The sequence below is a fragment of the Hyla sarda genome, chromosome 10 (assembly GCF_029499605.1).
Source record: "Hyla sarda isolate aHylSar1 chromosome 10, aHylSar1.hap1, whole genome shotgun sequence".
Classification (NCBI taxonomy): domain Eukaryota; kingdom Metazoa; phylum Chordata; class Amphibia; order Anura; family Hylidae; genus Hyla; species Hyla sarda.
In genome coordinates this window covers 2,659,940-2,678,599 of record NC_079198.1, presented here as the reverse complement: position 1 = coordinate 2,678,599, position 18,660 = coordinate 2,659,940, and the positions used below count along the sequence as shown (strand labels likewise).

Below are 18,660 nucleotides of genomic sequence, written 5' to 3'. Positions count from 1 at the left end.
TTTGTTCTTAGGATTGAATTCCTCCATCATCTTCGTTCCATTGCGCCAGAAACGTCTTTCGGTGAAGCCTCCAGCTGCGGTGGTCACGCTGTGGATACCTGTACGGATGTTTTTACGCATCAGAATAGTTGTGGTGCTGGGTGCGTATGTGCTGACTGATCCCATTAGAAATCGTGAAAAACGTTATACCGACACAATGGAGCGATTCCCAATCAGAGCGCAACGCCTGCCAAAGACAGGTCTTGTTGGCCACGTTTCCTGAAACTTGTTCATGTCAGCAGCAAACTTGAGCGAGCAACATGATGTCAGTCATGATGAAAGGAAAACGCTGCATCACTTCAACAATGGCGTCTGACCGGATGTACGGTGTCACTGCTGTGGGTGGCGCCATTGTAAGATGTTCTGGAGGCCTCGGCTATTGGAGCACATGGAAGTCACGGCAGAATCCCCTCCCACTCATAGAATCGATAGAGCTGTGACATACGTTGCGTTTCATTGATGCTGCACCGTGTATCGGACCGGGTTCACATCGTATATAGATTTAGATGCATATGGCGCCTGTTTAAAGCAGCATTGCAATTTATTTTTAAAGGACAAAAATGCGCCAAGAAGAAACACAACCCTGCAATAGAGTAAGTCAAATTCTACAACTCTCTCGGCTGTATCATCTGCGCACCACCGCCCCCACGTGATGTGAACACAGCCGTGCAGAACGAGAGCCGCCGGGGCGTTCAGATAATCTGCTGTATGCGAGTTCATATCTGGAGACTGAAGAGCCTGGACAGGCCTAATGCTTCTCACAGCTGATGGTTTGTTACAAGTGACTGGCGATTAGTGGGTCTGGCCTATGTATGTCAGAACTAAAGTGACTATGACTGGTTAGAAGGCGCTATAGGGGCAAAAATGTCTGTGGGAGGTTTTTATTTCATTCAGGGACAGAGCATCACTGTCATGGGTATAGCGCTGGTGAGAGTAGTCGCTATGATGGCTCCAAGATTTTGCTTGTGTTTCTGCTTCCCCATTGTGTATACTTCAGCCATGCCAGGGGGAGGGGGGGGGGGGGGGGCATACTTACCCATTTACAGGCATAAGGGCAGCCTAGTAGGCCTGAAAACAGATAGTGGGGGTTATGGTTATCGGCTGGTGATGTGGCCCATTGGGTCACCCAAATGGACATCATATAACCTACCAACCCTACATATAGCTCAGGGCTCAGCTATGGTCAGTGTGGGAGTCTGAGGCTTTACTATAATCCACCTCCAGTTTAATTAAGGATCAGGAAACCACTTTGTCCCTCCACCATGCTTTACTCTGCAGCTCTCCAGGAAATGGAGAAATTACTAATGTAAAACATTTTTCCCCAACACCCTGTGCCCTCCGAATCCCAATGACTAGCAAATTCCCCGCACCTTAATGCCCCCATCCCAGTGGCTAGGGGACACCCTGCACCTCTTAATGCCCCCATCTCAGTCCCAAGGGGACACCCAGTACCCCTTAATGCCCCAGCCCAATGGCTAGAGGACACCCTGCACCCCTTAATGCCCCCATCCCAATGGCTAGAGGACACCCTGCACCCCTTAATGCCCCCATCCCAATGGCTAGAGGACACCCTTCACTCCTTAATGCCCCCATCCCAATGGCTAGAGGACACCCTGCACCCCTTAATGCCCCCATCCCAATGGCTAGAGGACACCCTTCACTACTCAATGCCCCCTTCCCAATGGATAGGACACCCTGCACCCCTTAATGCCCCCATCCCAATGGCTAGAGGACACCCTTCACTCCTTAATGCCCCCATCCCAATGGCTAGAGGACACCCTGCACCCCTTAATGCCCCCATCCCAATGGCTAGAGGACACCCTTCACTACTCAATGCCCCCTTCCCAATGGATAGAGGACACCCTGCACCCCTTAATGCCCCCAGCCCAATGGCTAAAGGACACCCTTCATCCCTCAATGTCTCCATCCCAATGGTTAGAGGACAAACTGCACCCCTTAATGCCCCCATCCCAATGGCTAGAGGACAAACTGCACCCCTTAATGCCCCCAGCCCAACAGCCAGCTGAAGGCCAGAGAAGGAGGATGATGGATTGAAGAGGAATAAAGTAAGTAATGTGACATACAGAGGGCCGGGACTTTTTTGGGTCATTAGAGACCTGAGAATGGGAGAATTAAAGATTTTGGTGTCTGTCCCCTTTAAGACAATACATTATTTCCTTACTGGCAGATGGAGATAATCTGTAGGAATCTCCATGACAGGAGTGATAGGGGAGACCCCACTAAAGAGCCTGCAGATCCCTCATCTGGAACGCGGCAAATCGATGGGACTCGTGTTCAGCAGACGCTTTGACGCCGACGTCCACAGATGCAGCTTGTCAGGAGCGGCAGACGGGATCTCAACCAAATCAATTGCTCTGTGTCACAACCAGCCACATGCTGCTCCAACAGCTACTGCAGGGATGTAGGTGACAGCCGCAGATCCTTCATTCCTTCAGTCACAGCCGCGGCTTCCGGGTAACATATCGCCCAAATGACCATTGTCCAATATGGGGAGGATCAGTCCAGTCTATATCACTATACAATGAAATACTCTGCAATGTTCTAATAGGCTGTAGGCCGCTTCGTGCAGTGGATGACACACGCTATCTGGTAGGGATCGACCGATTATCGGTATGGCCGATATTATCGGCCGATAATCACGATTTTGGGCATTATCGGTATCGGCAATTATCTAGCCGATAATGCCCCGCCCCCCGCACCGCCCCCACCGTACCGCGACCGCCACCCCCTCGACCCGCCGCACCGCACCCCCGACCCACCGCGTCGCACCCCCCACCGTGATGCTAGGCGGTATACCGGTATGGATTTTTTCCCATACCGCTATACCGGTCGGGCCCCTCCCCCACCCTCCGAGTCAATAAAAAAATTAAACTTACCCGTAATGGGGGTGGTCCAGGCCATCCTTCCTTCATGTAGTGTCCGGGGGTGTTCCGGGTGGAGGGTGGTCCGGGCTGTCCTTCTTCTCCCACTGTCTTCTTCTCCACTCCGGGCAGGCTCCGGCCTAGTACGCTGCATAGACGCCGCTACGCCGTGACGTCAGGTGCGTCGCTGCGCACAGGCGTCACTGCGCAGCGACGTCTATGCAGCGTACTAGGCCGGGGCCTGTCCGGAGTGGAGAAGATGACCGCCGGAGAAGAAGGACAGCCCGGACCGGACCACCCTCCACCCGGAACGCCCCCGGACACTACAGGAACGATGGATGGATGGCCCGGAGCACCCTGGCAGGTAGGGGAGAGAAGCGGGTGGCGGCGGCGGTCTATGGCCCCGCAAAAGCCACTGCAGATCATTGATTTAAAGCGCCCGCTTTAAATCAATGATCTGCAGTGGTGTCGCAGGGGGTTAAATAGCCGATAACTTATACCGGAATATCGGTATAAGTTATCGGCTATCGGCCCTAACCTGCACCCATTATCGGTATCGGCCCTAAAAAAACGATATCGGTCAATCCCTACTATCTGGCCTGAGAGTCGGGGCCCTGTACGGGAGATCGCGGTGGGTCTCAGCGGTCGGACCCCCCGCCATCTGAAACATATTCCCTATCCTTAGGATAGGGGATAAGTTTTCCATTCCTGGACTACTTTAATATTTTATCGCACAACCTTTTGGAACAGTCACTGCAATCCAGAGATTCCAGCAACTCTCAATGAGACGTCTGCACTTGTCTCCAGGTATCTTGGCCACTCCTCATAAGATCCTGATCCAGATGTCTCAGGGGTGAAGGTGTCTTCTCCAGACTGCAGGTATCTTGACCTACTCCTCATAAGATCCTGCTCCAGATGTCTCAGGGGTGAAGGTGTCTTCTCCAGACTGCAGGTATCTTGGCTCCTCCTCATAAGATCCTGCTCCAGATGTCTCAGGGGTGAAGGTGTCTTCTCCAGACTGCAGGTATCTTGGCTCCTCCTCATAAGATCCTGATCCAGATGTCTCAGGGGTGAAGGTGTCTTCTCCAGACTGCAGGTATCTTGACCTACTCCTCATAAGATCCTGCTCCAGATGTCTCAGGGATGAAGGGGTCTTCTCCAGCCTGTAGGTATCTTGGCTCCTCCTCATAAGATCCTGCTCCAGATGTATCAGGGATTAAGATGTCTTCTCCAGACTGTAGGTATCTTGGCTCCTCCTCATAAGTTCCTACTCCAGGTGTCTCAGGGGTGAAGGTGTCTTCTCCAGACTGTAGGTATCTTGGTCCACTCCTCATAAGATCCTTCTCCAGATGTATCAGGGATGAAGGTGTCTTCTCCAGACTGTAGGTATCTTGGCCTTCTCCTCATAAGATCCTGCTCCAGATGTGTCAGGGGTGAAGATGTCTTCTCCAGACTGCAGGTATCTTGGCCTTCTCCTCATAAGATCCTGCTCCAGATGTCTCAGGGATGAAGGTGTCTTCTCCATACTGTAGGTATCTTGGCTCCTCCTCATAAGATCCTGGTCCAGATGTGTCAGGGGTGAAGGTGTCTTCTCCAGACTGTAGGTATCTTGGCCACTCCTCATAAGATCCTGCTCCAGATGTCTAAGGGGTGAAGGTGTCTTCTCCAGACTGCAGGTATCTTGGCCTTCTCCTCATAAGATCCTGCTCCAGATGTCTCAGGGGTGAAGATGTCTTCTTCAGACTGCAGGTATCATGGCTCCTCTTCATAAGATCCTCCTCCAGATGTCTCAGGGATGAAGGTGTCTTCTCCAGACTGCAGGTATCTTGGCCCACTCCTCATAAGATCCTGCTCCAGATGTCTCAGGGGTGAAGGTGTCTTCTCCAGACTGCAGGTATCTTGGCTCCTCCTCATAAGATTCTGCTCCAGATGTCTCAGGGATGAAGGTGTCTTCTCCAGACTGCAGGTATCTTGGCCCACTCCTCATAAGATCCTGTTCCAGATGTCTCAGGGATGAAGGTGTCTTCTCCAGACTGCAGGTATCTTGGCCCACTCCTCATAAGATCCTTCTCCAGATGTATCAGGGATGAAGGTGTCTTCTCCAGACTGCAGGTATCTTGGCCCACTCCTCATATGATCTGCTCCAGATGTCTCAGGGGTGAAGGTGTCTTCTCCAGACGGCAGGTATCTTGGCTCCTCCTCATAAGATCCTGCTCCAGATGTCTAATGGATGAAGGTGTCTTCTCCAGACTGCAGGTATCTTGGCTCCTCCTCATAAGATCTGCTACAGATGCCTCAGGGGTGAAGATGTCTTCTCCAGACTGCAGGTATCTTGGCTCCTCCTCATAAGATCCTGCTCCAGATGTATCAGGGATGAAGATGTCTTCTCCAGACTGCAGGTATCTTGGCCCCAGAGGCGTAGTTTGTAGTTTTTGGGACCCAGTGCAAAATCTGCAATAAGCCCCATATGCCAATTATAATACTGGTCTCTTAGGGGGTAGATGTGCTTTGGGGGCCCCCTTAGGCACCAGGGTCCCGGTGTGACTGGTACCTCCGCTACCTCTATAGCTATGAGGAGTGGCCAAGATACCTGGAGACAAGTGCAGACGTCTCATTGAGAGTTATAGAAGTGTCTGGATTGCAGTGACTGCCTCAAAAGGTTGTGTAACCATATATGAAGTTCGGGAAACCATTATTTTTTAGTATTTAACAGAAGGTACCATCAGAATTGTCTATGTCTGTAGTAAACCTCCCCCTATCTCAGTGGTCTCCAAACTGTGGACCTCTAGTTGGTGCAAAACTACAACTCCCAGCATGCACAGTCAGCGGTTGGACCACAGTTTGGAGAACACTGACATATGTATTTAGTTTCCCTATCGTTTGCGAGATATCTGGTTACATGTAGGAACATTTAGTGTTATTGGTGCTGACACATTAGATGTCTGTATTACTGTTGACCTGTGAGGAGTCCAGCTGATGCCTCTGTCTGGGCATGCTAAGAGTTGTAGTTCTGCCGCAGGACCTTTGACCTATAGGAACCTATAAGACGCCTTGATGTAATCTTGTGCCTTCTCTTCCAGGTCTACTTCAAGAGGGACGGAGAGCTGATTGAGGTTATCCCCATGATGGACCCCCCGGCCGCAGCAGCCGGACTCATGAATAATCGCGGATCCCGGAACCTTCTAAACCGAGACCTGGACGATACTAAAATGCAAAAATCCATTTTACTGTTGGACACTGAGGAACGGGGATCGAACTCTTTTACTGAGAACCCCTTCCGGTCCCGCACATCTGACCAAGGACCAATGTCCAGCCCGGTGACGGAGGCCATCCCAGAGACAGTGGTCAGCCTGGAGTTCCCCCGCTGGGTCCACAGTACGGACCCCACTTATTTCTTCCACCAAATGCATCTTCCAATGAGCGATGGGACGGTAGAGGTTCGAGCCATGCTCACCTGGACCCTTAACCCACAGGTGGACAATGAGGCGCTGTTCAGCTGCGAGGTGAAGCACCCGGCCCTCACCATGAACATGCAGTCCGAAGTCACATTAGGTAAGAAAAACGTTTTATGCATTAATTTTCAATGGCTTTTTTTCATGCTGCAGATGGGGGGGTACATACAAGAGAAGAGGCTACTGCATACAGCGGCGCCATGCAAGGTGAGGATGGCCCCATGATTCCGGCCTTACCCTTGAGGCTTATCCGGGGCCCCTGAATGCTATGTGCCCTCGACTGCTCACATCCTTGAATGAATTGTATCTTGTCTTATGCAACAAAACATTTCAGATACATTGTATCTAATAAGGGAAACAGTTACACGACACGTCCCAATACATCCCGCGTACTCATGGGATACGTGTCCTACTGATTCCTACATAGTAATTCCCAACCAGGGTGCCTCCAGCTGTTGGAAAATTACAACTCCCAGCATGCCTGGGCAGCCCTGGGGGTTCAGTCTTGTATTTGTTGGGGTCCCGGTACGTGACATCTCCAGTGACATCTCAGTGTCACACCGTAAAGGTCGCCATTGGCTTCCAACATTTTATTGTTTTTCTGCAAAATATATTTTGTTTTAATTGACTTTGGAAAATGTCAGATATAAAACGTGAGAAACCGGACACCGTGTTAATATTCTCGTAAAAGTGGAAGAAATGACTTGTAGGATGTGTGTAAATGAGGCGGCGTCCTCCAGTCTTGTCCTTTTTAGGGCTGGATTTATAAGATGCTGCAGTCTTTATTTCACCTTTTAAAGTTTTACCCTTTTAGTTTACCTTCCCGAGTGCGAAGAGCAGAACATCGTATAGTATATTTCCCCGACCTCCAGCGTCTGCCAGTCAGGAGAATCCCCACCCCGAGCCCCCAAATATAGGTGATTGTGATGAACCCCACTGATAGGACAGGGCAGTGGCACTTGGAGTACAGGATAATGACACTTGGGGTACAGGATAATAACACTTGGGGTACAGGATGATAACACTTGGGGTACAGGATAATAACACTTGGGGTACAGGATGATGACACTTGGGGTACAGGATGATGACACTTGGGGTACAGGATGATAACATTTGGGGTACAGAATGATAACACTCGGGGTACAGGATGATAACACTTGGGGTACAGGATAATAACACTTGGGGTACAGGATAATAACACTTGGGGTACAGGATGATGACACTTGGGGTACAGAATGATAACACTCGGGGTACAGGATGATGACACTTGGGGTACAGGAGGATAACACTTGGGGTACAGGATGATGACACTTGGGGTACAGGATGATGACACTTGGGGTACAGGAGGATGACACTTGGGGTACAGGAGGATGACACTCGGGGTACAGGAGGATGACACTCGGGGTACAGGAGGATGACACTCGGGGTACAGGAGGATGACACTCGGGGTACAGGAGGATGACACTCGGGGTACAGGATGATGACACTCGGGGTACAGGATGATGACACTCGGGTACAGGATGATGACACTCGGGGTACAGGATGATGACACTCGGGGTACAGGATGATGACACTCGGGGTACAGGATGATGACACTCGGGGTACAGGATGATGACACTCGGGGTACAGGATGATGACACTTGGGGTACAGGATGATGACACTTGGGGTACAGGATGATGACACTTGGGGTACAGGATGATAACACTTGGGGTACAGGATGATAACACTTGGGGTACAGGATGATAACACTTGGGGTACAGGATGATAACACTTGGGGTATAGGATGATGACACTTGGGGTATAGGATGATGACACTTGGGGGTACAGGATAATAACACTTGGGGTACAGGATGATAACACTTGGGGTACAGGATGATAACACTTGGGGTACAGGATGATAACACTTGGGGTACAGGATGATGGCACTTGGGGTACAGGATGATAACACTTGGGGTACAGGATGATGACACTTGGGGTATAGGATGATGACACTTGGGGGTACAGGATAATAACACTTGGGGTACAGGATAATAACACTTGGGGTACAGGATGATAACACTTGGGGTACAGGATGATAACACTTGGGGTACAGGATGATGGCACTTGGGGTACAGGATGATAACACTTGGGGTATTACATTATTACAGTCCAGTGAATGGCGGATTATTCAGGGATTTTCGCCGGCTCCATTTCATTCATTTTCCATAGATTATAATGTATTCAATTCGGAGCCACCACCTCGAGCAGCAGAAAATGAGAATTAGGTGAAGCATTGTTATCGCATTGAGAGTAAATCTATAACCGGCGGAGAGCGATGATGATTATTCCTGTAATTGTAACATTTAATGTGTGTCAGGACGCCGGACTGCGCCGACCGACAATGAATCCGCCATTACGGTAACCTTTATAAATCCGCTATTAAAGGACAAGATAGTGATGAACTCTCAATTAGACGGCGCAGTGACAATTCCTCTGCTCCCCTCCGTCACATACCGACTGGAACACAATTATTCTGCTTTATTATATGTTTTATTGGTCACCTATTCACTTATTGGGATCGCCCCTGCACACTTCAAAGCACCTCCCCTTATGGCACCAACCCTGCACACTTCAAAGCACCTCCCCTTATGGCACCAACCCTGCACACTTCAAAGCACCTCCCCTTATGGCACCAACCCTGCACACTTCAAAGCACCTCCCCTTATGGCCCCACCCCTACACACTTCATGGCACCTCCCCTTATGGCACCAACCCTGCACACTTCAAAGCACCTCCCCTTATGGCCCCACCCCTACACACTTCATGGCACCTCCCCTTATGGCACCAACCCTGCACACTTCATGGCACCTCCCCTTATGGCACCAACCCTGCACACTTCATGGCACCTCCCCTTATGGCACTGCCCCTGCACACTTCATAGAACCTCCCCTTATGGCACCACCCCTACACACTTCATGGCACCTCCCCTTATGGCACCTCCTCTACACACTTCATTGCACCTCCTCTTATGGCACTACCCCATGCACACTTCATGGCACCTCTTCTTATTGCACTGCTCCTCCTGCACACTTCAAAGCACCTCCCCTTATGGCACCACCCCTGCACACTTCATGGCACCTCCTCTTATGGCTCTGCCCCTGCACACTTCATGTCACCTTCCTTTATGGCACCACCCCTTAACACTTCACAGCACCTCCCCTTATGTTACCACCCCTGCGCACTTCACGGCACCTCCCCTTATGGCACCACCCCGACACACTTCATGGCACCTCCTCTTATGGCACTGCCCCTGCACACTTCATGGCACCTCCTCTTATGGCTCTGCCCCTGCACACTTTATGGCACCGCCTCTTAACATTTCACAGCACCTCCCCTTATGGCACCACCCCTGCACACATCAATGCACCTCCCCTTATGGCACTATCACTGAACACTTTACAGCACTGCCCCTGCACACTTCATGGCACCTTCCCTTATGGCACTATCACTGAACACTTTACAGCAACTCCCCTTATGGCACTGCCCCTGCACACTTCATGGCACCTTCCCTTATGGCACTATCACTGAACACTTTACAGCAACTCCCCTTATGGCACTGCCCCTGCACACGTCATGGCACCTTCCCTTATGGCAGGACCTCTTAATACTTTACAGCACCTCCCCTTATGGCACCACCCCTGCACACTTCATGGCACCTCCTCTTATGCTACCAGCCCTGCACACTTTATGGCACCTCCTCTTATGCTACCAGCCCTGCACACTTCATGGCACCTCCTCTTATGCTACCACCCCTGCACACTTCATGGCACCTCCTCTTATGCTACCACCCCTGCACACTTCATGGCACCTCCTCTTATGCTACCAGCCCTGCACACTTCATGGCACCTCCTCTTATGCTACCACCCCTGCACACTTCATGGCACCTCCACTTATGCTACCAGCCCTGCACACTTCATGGCACCTCCTCTTATGCTACCACCCCTGCACACTTCATGGCACCTCCTCTTATGCTACCACCCCTGCACACTTCATGGCACCTCCTCTTATGCTACCACCCCTGCACACTTCATGGCACCTCCCCTTATGCTACCACCCCTGCACACTTCATGGCACCTCCACTTATGCTACCAGCCCTGCACACTTCATGGCACCTCCACTTATGCTACCAGCCCTGCACACTTCATGGCACCTCCCCTTACCACGTCACACAACACCTCCCCTGTGCACTTCTGCTGATACAATGTCCTCACAGGTTTATACAGATGTCCCGAGATCTGCCTGATGAGGTTGTGCAACGTTTTTGTACAGGCTTTGCAGTGCTGACTTTACGTTACACTGTGCGGCCTCTAGCACTGATATACACTGTGTATTCTAGTGCTGACTCTCCGTTACACTGTGTCGTCTTGCTGGGCCTCTTCGCTCTCCGTGGTGCTGATTCCAGGGCGGCTGCGGTTTCTTCTCGCCCGGCGCAGCTCTAAGGTTGCATTAGGTAATGATGCATCTTTATGGCTCATGTGTGACTGCCGCGTCTCTCCCTCCCAGCCATCCTTGATAGAAGTTTCGCCTCTGTAATGCGGTTTGTATGCAGATCAGGCCGCACGGTCTCATCCGTTTACAAACCATTAAGGTTAATGGGCTTCTTGTTTAAAGAAAGTGTGGAATTAATAGAGTGAGCGGCAGATGAGCTGTGGTGCCGGCACAGGATCAACCCCCCCCCCCCCCCCCCACCATCCGCCCAGGATCATCCAGAAGCCCCCCCCCACAATCTGCCCAGGATCACCCCCACACACCATCCGCATAGGATCATCCAGCCCCCCCCCCCACAATCCACCCAGGATCATCCAGAAGCCCCCCCCCACAATCTGCCCAGGATCACCCCCCCACACACCATCCGCATAGGATCATCCAGCCCCCCCCCACAATCCACCCAGGATCATCCAGCCCCCCCCCCCCCCCCCCACCATCTGCCCAGGATCTCCCCTCTACCATTCGCCCAGGATCATCCCCCACTATCTGCAGGCTGACTGTGTGCCAGGGATGGAGAACTGTAACAACTACAGAACTACAAGTCTCAGCATACACCTCCCTATACTGCTAGCATATAGATATGGCCCTGCTTGTGGTATCTCATGTGTGGTGTGCAGGGTCTTTGAAGCCCCTCGCCCAGTGTTGTGGGGGTTCCCATTTCCAGCTGACCCTCATGTAATAGTCTGCGCCCCCAGAACTTGCACCAGGCGGCTCTTATACGATGATGGGTGGTGACCTCTAGGACATGTACAAGTTACTGGAACAATGAGCATTATATATAGTGACCCCTGTACAGACCCCTGCCCTAAGTCTATGAATCAGTGACTATTCCTTATACTGCTGACCACTCTGGCTCCTCCCCCTTATTTAGGCCCCTCCCCTCAGTGGATGAATCAGTGACTATTCCTTATACTGAGGACCACTCTGGTCCCTCCCCCTTATTTAGGCCCATCCCCTCAGTGGATGAATCAGTGACTATTCTTAAAACTGCTGACCACCCTGAATCCTCTCCCACATTTAGGCCCCTCCCTTTTGTCTATGTATCTTCATATTTTTATACTGCTGACCCCTGTCCAGACCCCTCCCCTCCTTATTTAGGTCCCTCCCCTTTTTCTATGTGTCAGTTATCATTTTTCATACTACAGACCACCATCTTGGCTCCTCACCCTTGTTGTATGTTATTTAGAATACTGAGCAGTCTCCAGGCTCCTCCCTTTGTGTGTCAGTGACCATTATACTGCTGACCACAGTCCAGACTCCTCCTCTCCATCTTTATCAGTGATAATACTTTATACTGCTGACCACAGTCCAGACTCCTCCTCTCCGTCTTTATCAGTGATAATACCTTATACTGCTGACCACAGTCCAGACTCCTCCTCTCTGTCTTTATCAGTGATAATACTTTATACTGCTGACCACAGTCCAGACTCCTCCTCTCCGTTTTTATCAGTGATACTTTTTACTGCTCACTACAGTCTAGACTCCTCCTCTCTGTCTTTATCAGTGATAATACTTTATACTGCTGACCACAGTCCAGACTCCTCCTCTCCATCTTTATCAGTGATAATACTTTATACTGCTGACCACAGTCCAGACTCCTCCTCTCCGTCTTTATCAGTGATAATACTTTATACTGCTGACCACAGTCCAGACTCCTCCTCTCCATCTTTATCAGTGATAATACTTTATACTGCTGACCACAGTCCAGACTCCTCCTCTCCGTCTTTATCAGTGATAATACTTTATACTGCTGACCACAGTCCAGACTCCTCCTCTCCGTCTTTATCAGTGATAATACTTTATACTTCTGACCACTGAACTCCTCCCTCTTGTAGCCCCTCCCCTCAGTCTGTGTCAGATGACAAACTCAGCACTCCTACATCCATAGGCAGACATAACCTTTACCTCTTCGGGCAGTGATGTAGTTTAAGGGCCGTGTACAGCGAGATGGAGTTTAGTCATGAAAAGACTTAGGAGGGCGAGGAAGCGATTGATGATGAGCCAAGACATAAATAATACTGGAATTCAATGCACAGCTGCAGCTGCGTCACAATGGGATCCGGGCGCAAGCGAAAATGTCACATTCTCACTCCTGCAACATTCCTGAACCTCATTATTTCCCATCAGTTTTTCTGGATTCTTGTATCACACATGATAGGCTTGGATACCGTGGCTCAGCAGACAGTATGCACATGATAGGCTTAGATACACAGCTCAGCAGACAGTATCACACATGATAGGCTTGGATACCGTGGCTCAGCAGACAGTATCACACACGATAGGCTTAGACACCACAGCTTAGCAGATAGTATCACACATGATGGGCTTAGATACATAGCACAGCAGACAGTATCACACATGATAGGCTTAGATACATAGCACAGCAGATAGTATCACACATGATGGGCTTAGATACATAGCACAGCAGACAGTATCACACATGATAGGCTTAGATACACAACTTTGATATCTATTATACCATGAGTGCTTTTTCTCTTTAATATACTTCATATTTCAGAACCTCAGCACATAGAAGAACACTGCTTGCTGTCAGTGAATGAAAACACTCTTCCTTGCACTCAGACATTGAAAACTCATAGAGGCCTAATACTTCTCACAGCTTAGGGTTTGTTACTATATGTCGAGTCCATACAATTGTTACTGAAGGTAAACAGCCCGGACTCAAGACTGACACATTGTAACAAACCATCAGAAGAACAGAGAGCCCAGGAGGGGCCCTTTGGCAGATTACTAGGGCCCCGTTCACCAGGATACCTTTTTGCCTTTATCTGTCGCCGAGGGAACATCACTCCCATTCTTCCACCTGTCGTGTCATGATACGAGGTAGGGGGCGCTGCTTCAGATGGGAGGTGGGTGTGGGTGATTGCTGGGGTGCTGACATATTCGGGGGGTGACTTCCTTCTGCCCCTTGGATAATGTGGTGTCTGCTGGAGGTGACACAAGTAGTCAGAATGGTACCAGCACTCACCAATGTTGTGAAATGGTGAAGATTTATTGATCCATATCACGGTACAGGGATGCGTTTCAGCATAAGTGACAGCTGAGGAAGGCACTTATGCCGAAACGCGTCTGTGTACCGTGATATGGATCAATAAATCTTCACCATTTCGCAACATTGGTGAGTGCTGGTACCATTCTTTCTACTATTGACTTACCTTCACCTCGTGCACCACCACAATATACACGGAAGTGCCGACATACCTCCTATACTGGAGGTGACACAAGGACATTCGCCATCGGGAAGGTGATTCTGCGCCGTCCATGAACCACAAATAATTCATCAGCGCAGCGAGGAGGCAGAACGCGACAATGTTTGATAAAATATTTAAGGCTTCTCCTTAGCAGGGAAGGGTCTGTTTAACAAAATGATGGTCCGTGATTTGTTAAAGGGGAGAAGACAAAGGATGATCACACTGCGCAGCGAGAGAAACCGCGAACGGAAGAGACGTCCGACCACAGAGAGGAAGAAGAGGAGAACGTCAGTGCAAGAAATGAGGGGGGAGGGGTACAACGACGTCTCCTGAGAGGTGAACTACAAGTACAAGAAATGAGGGGTACACTGGCGTCTCCTGAGAGGTGAACTAAAAGAAATGAGGGGGGAGGGGTACAACGACGTCTCCTGAGAGGTGAACTACAAGAAATGAGGGGGGAGGGGTACAACGACGTCTCCTGAGAGGTGAACTACAAGAAATGAGGGGGGAGGGGTACAAAGACGTCTCCTGAGAGGTGAACTACAAGAAATGAGGGGGGAGGGGGGGTACAAAGACGTCTCCTCAGAGGTGAACTACAAGAAATGAGGGGGGAGGGTTACAAAGACGTCTCCTGAGAGGTGAACTACAAGTACAAGAAATGAGGGGGGAGGGGTACAACGACGTCTCCTCAGAGGTGAACTACAAGAAATGAGGGGGGAGGGTTACAAAGACGTCTCCTGAGAGGTGAACTACAAGTACAAGTAATGAGGGGGGAGGGGTACAAAGACGTCTCCTGAGAGATGAACTGCAAGAAATGAGGGGGGAGGGGTACAACGACGTCTCCTCAGAGGTGAACTACAAGAAATGAGGGGGGAGGGGTACAAAGAAGTCTCCTGAGAGGTGAACTACAAGAAATGAGGGGGGAGGGGTACAATGACGTCTCCTGAGAGGTGAACTACAAGTACAAGAAATGAGGGGGGAGGGGGGGGTACAAAGACGTCTCCTGAGAGGTGAACTACAAGAAATGGGGGGGAGGGGGGATACAAAGACGTCTCCTGAGAGGTGAACTACAAGTACAAGAAATGAGGGGGGAGGGGGGGTACAAAGACGTCTCCTGAGAGGTGAACTACAAGCACGGCTCCACAAACTACACAGTGCTTAGTAACTGCTGTGGAACTACTAGCACCAGCAAGCCTGACCGACCAGTGACCTGCACAAACTTCTATCTGACCCTTTCCATAAGGGGTGAAGTAAATCCTCAACACGTCATCGGTCCGGCCGCTTTAGATTGCTGGGCTTTGTAGTGCCACCATGAGCATGATGAGCCTTGTAGTTCTAAAACTAAGCCTGGTGAGCGGTGTAGTCTATAAGACATCGCACCGTTGTTCCACTGTTACTGGGAGTTGTAGTTCTACAGGGGAGGTCACATGATGAGCCTAATCTCCTCCAGTTCTGGGCATGCTAGGGGTTGTAGTTCTACAGGGGAGGTCACATGATGAGCCTAATCTCCTCCAGTTCTGGGCATGCTAGGGGTTGTAGTTCTACAGGGGAGGTCACATGATGAGCCTAATCTCCTCCAGTTCTGGGCATGCTAGGGGTTGTAGTTCTACAGGGGAGGTCACATGATGAGCCTAATCTCCTCCAGTTCTGGGCATGCTAGGGGTTGTAGTTCTGCAGCAGCTGGAGGGGCACCTATCGGAGACCACTGGACACTTTTCTGGTCAGGCGGTTTCTGATTGGTCGGGATGTTCTTGGATATTTTGGAGCCCTTGGTCTGCTGGTACTTGTAGTTCTGTCTTGCAGCCTCCTCTGTGCAGAGCTCATCAGGGAGATAAATGACTGATACTAATTTACAATTTATATTTCTTTATTAAGCGACTTGTGGGAATTTAATCGAAGCCGGCGCCTAATTTATTTATTTTCTGCGAAATGAAACGCAAAGGAGACAAATGGGCCGCATCAGCGCCGATCCCCGGGGACGCGATAATCAAGAGCACGCCTGTGCAGTATATACCAGTGGTCTCCAACTGTGGACCTCCAGATGTTGCAAAACTACAACTCCCAGCATGCCCGGACAGCCAACGGCTGTCCGGGCATGCTGAGAGTTGTAGTTTTGCAACAGCTGAAGGCACCTTGGATGGAAAAACACTGCATGAAGCACTTATATTTTCTGAGAGTCAGACTGGTGATCACATGACCCAGTTACAGTAATAAAATGCATCGATGCAATGGCTGTCCGGGCATGCTGAGAGTTGTAGTTTTGCAACAGCTGAAGGCACCTTGGATGGAAAAACACTGCATGAAGCACTTATATTTTCTGGGAGTCAGACTGGTGATCACATGACCCAGTTACAGTAATAAAATGCATCGATGCAATGGCTGTCCGGGCATGCTGAGAGTTGTAGTTTTGCAACAGCTGAAGGCACCTTGGATGGAAAAACACTGCATGAAGCACTTATATTTTCTGAGAGTCAGACTGGTGATCACATGACTCAGTTACAGTAATAAAATGCATCGATGCAATGGCTGTCCGGGCATGCTGAGAGTTGTAGTTTTGCAACAGCTGAAGGCACCTTGGATGGAAAAACACTGCATGGAGCACTTATTTTCTGAGAGTCAGACTGGTGATCACATGACCCAGTTACAGTAATAAAATGCATCAATGCAATGGCTGTCCGGGCATGCTGGGAGTTGTAGTTTTGAAACATCTGGAGGTCCGCAGGTTGAAGACCAATGCCGTATACATTGCGGCCCCAAAAGGGGGTCTTCAGTTTGTATTGGATGAATACTTGGGGGGCAGCACATGTACAGATGGCTCAAAAACTTCCGTTGGTTCACAGCAAGCAGAGATCTTGAAAATTGAGAAATCGCAGTTGCTCAGAGGCGACAAGATCACCCCACCCCCGCGACATCATTGTATCGCTCCAGGATCGTGCGCCGGATATCGGATTTTCTGGTCAAATTGTTTTATACAGACAATAAAAGTCCTGATTGTGCAAAATATACATTTCATGTTTGGTTTTTAGGGGCACAAAAGTAGATTTGCGCTTTGCGTCTTCTCATCAGAGCGATTAGAGCCGACAGACAGGACCGGGGATTTGCTTTTATCACACAAAATAATCGTAAATAATTTACCAGGCGGCTGAATTATTCAGAGGAGGCGAAGTTTCTTAAAGTTGTCTGGACCGAAATATTAAGAGAAAATGTGCGAGAGCCATACGGAAACAGCAGCACAGAGTATTACAGAGCTACGTGATGATGGTCGATGCGCTCTGGTCTATGGCGGCTCCGGGGGAGGTGAGTCATGTGTATAAGCGGCGTGGACGCTGATCTCCACCATTACACCTGATCACCAGTTGCTCTTCACTGGCAGTGAGGAAGTTAATATGAGTTTAGAAACATTTCAGTTTTGCGCGGATCTCGCCGGGGGAAGGTGAACACATTGGATCAATTAGATCTGGAGCAAAGTGGCTGCAATATTTGTGTTATTTATGCAATTCCCAATAGAAAAACCAGAATATTCACATAATGAATGTACAAGAAAGGACTGAGCAGCGTCAGGCGCCATTCACACTACATCCTATACGATCAGTGTATAATCCGAACTACAGATCCCTCACAGCAGAGTCAGTGAGTTATATCCTGTATTATACTCCAGAGCTGTACTCACTATTCTGCTGGTGAGGTCACTGTATATACATTACATTACTTATCCTGTACTGATCCTGAGTTATATCCTGTATTATACTCCAGAGCTGTACTCACTATTCTGCTGGTGAGGTCACTGTATATACATTACATTACTTATCCTGTACTGATCCTGCGTTATATCCTGTATTATACTCCAGAGCTGTACTCACTATTCTGCTGGTGAGATCACTGTATATACATTACATTACTTATCCTGTACTGATCCTGAGTTATATCCTGTATTATACCCCAGAGCTGTACTCACTATTCTGCTGGTGAGGTCACTGTATATACATTACATTACTTATCCTGTACTGATCCTGAGTTATATCCTGTATTATACTCCAGAGCTGTACTCACTATTCTGCTGGTGAGGTCACTGTGTACATACATTACATTACTTATCCTGTACTGATCCTGCGTTATATCCTGTATTATACTCCAGAGCTGTACTCACTATTCTGCTGGTGAGGTCACTGTACATACATTACATTACTTATCCTGTACTGATCCTGAGTTATATCCTGTATTATACTCCAGAGCTGTACTCACTATTCTGCTGGTGAGGTCACTATGTACATATATTACATTACTTATCCTGTACTGATCCTGAGTTATATCCTGTATTATACCCCAGAGCTGCACTCACTATTCTGCTGGTGAGATCACTGTGTACATACATTACATTACTTATCCTGTACTGATCCTGAGTTATATCCTGTATTATACTCCAGAGCTGTACTCACTATTCTGCTGGTGAGGTCACTGTGTACATACATTACATTACTTATCCTGTACTGATCCTGAGTTATATCCTGTATTATACCCCAGAGCTGTACTCACTATTCTGCTGGTGA

General features: G+C 49.4%; 1 protein-coding gene across 8 annotated transcripts in view; it reads left to right on the top strand.

Moving 5' to 3' along the window:
• Positions 1-18,660, top strand: part of IGSF21 (immunoglobin superfamily member 21) — a 443,107-nt gene that overhangs the window by 364,879 nt on the left and 59,568 nt on the right. For all 8 annotated transcript variants that reach the window (XM_056544295.1, XM_056544294.1, XM_056544297.1 and 5 more), the window contains one exon: positions 6,002-6,473. In XM_056544295.1, the coding sequence (XP_056400270.1) occupies positions 6,002-6,473 (472 nt within the window). The remainder of the gene's footprint in view (positions 1-6,001; positions 6,474-18,660) is intronic.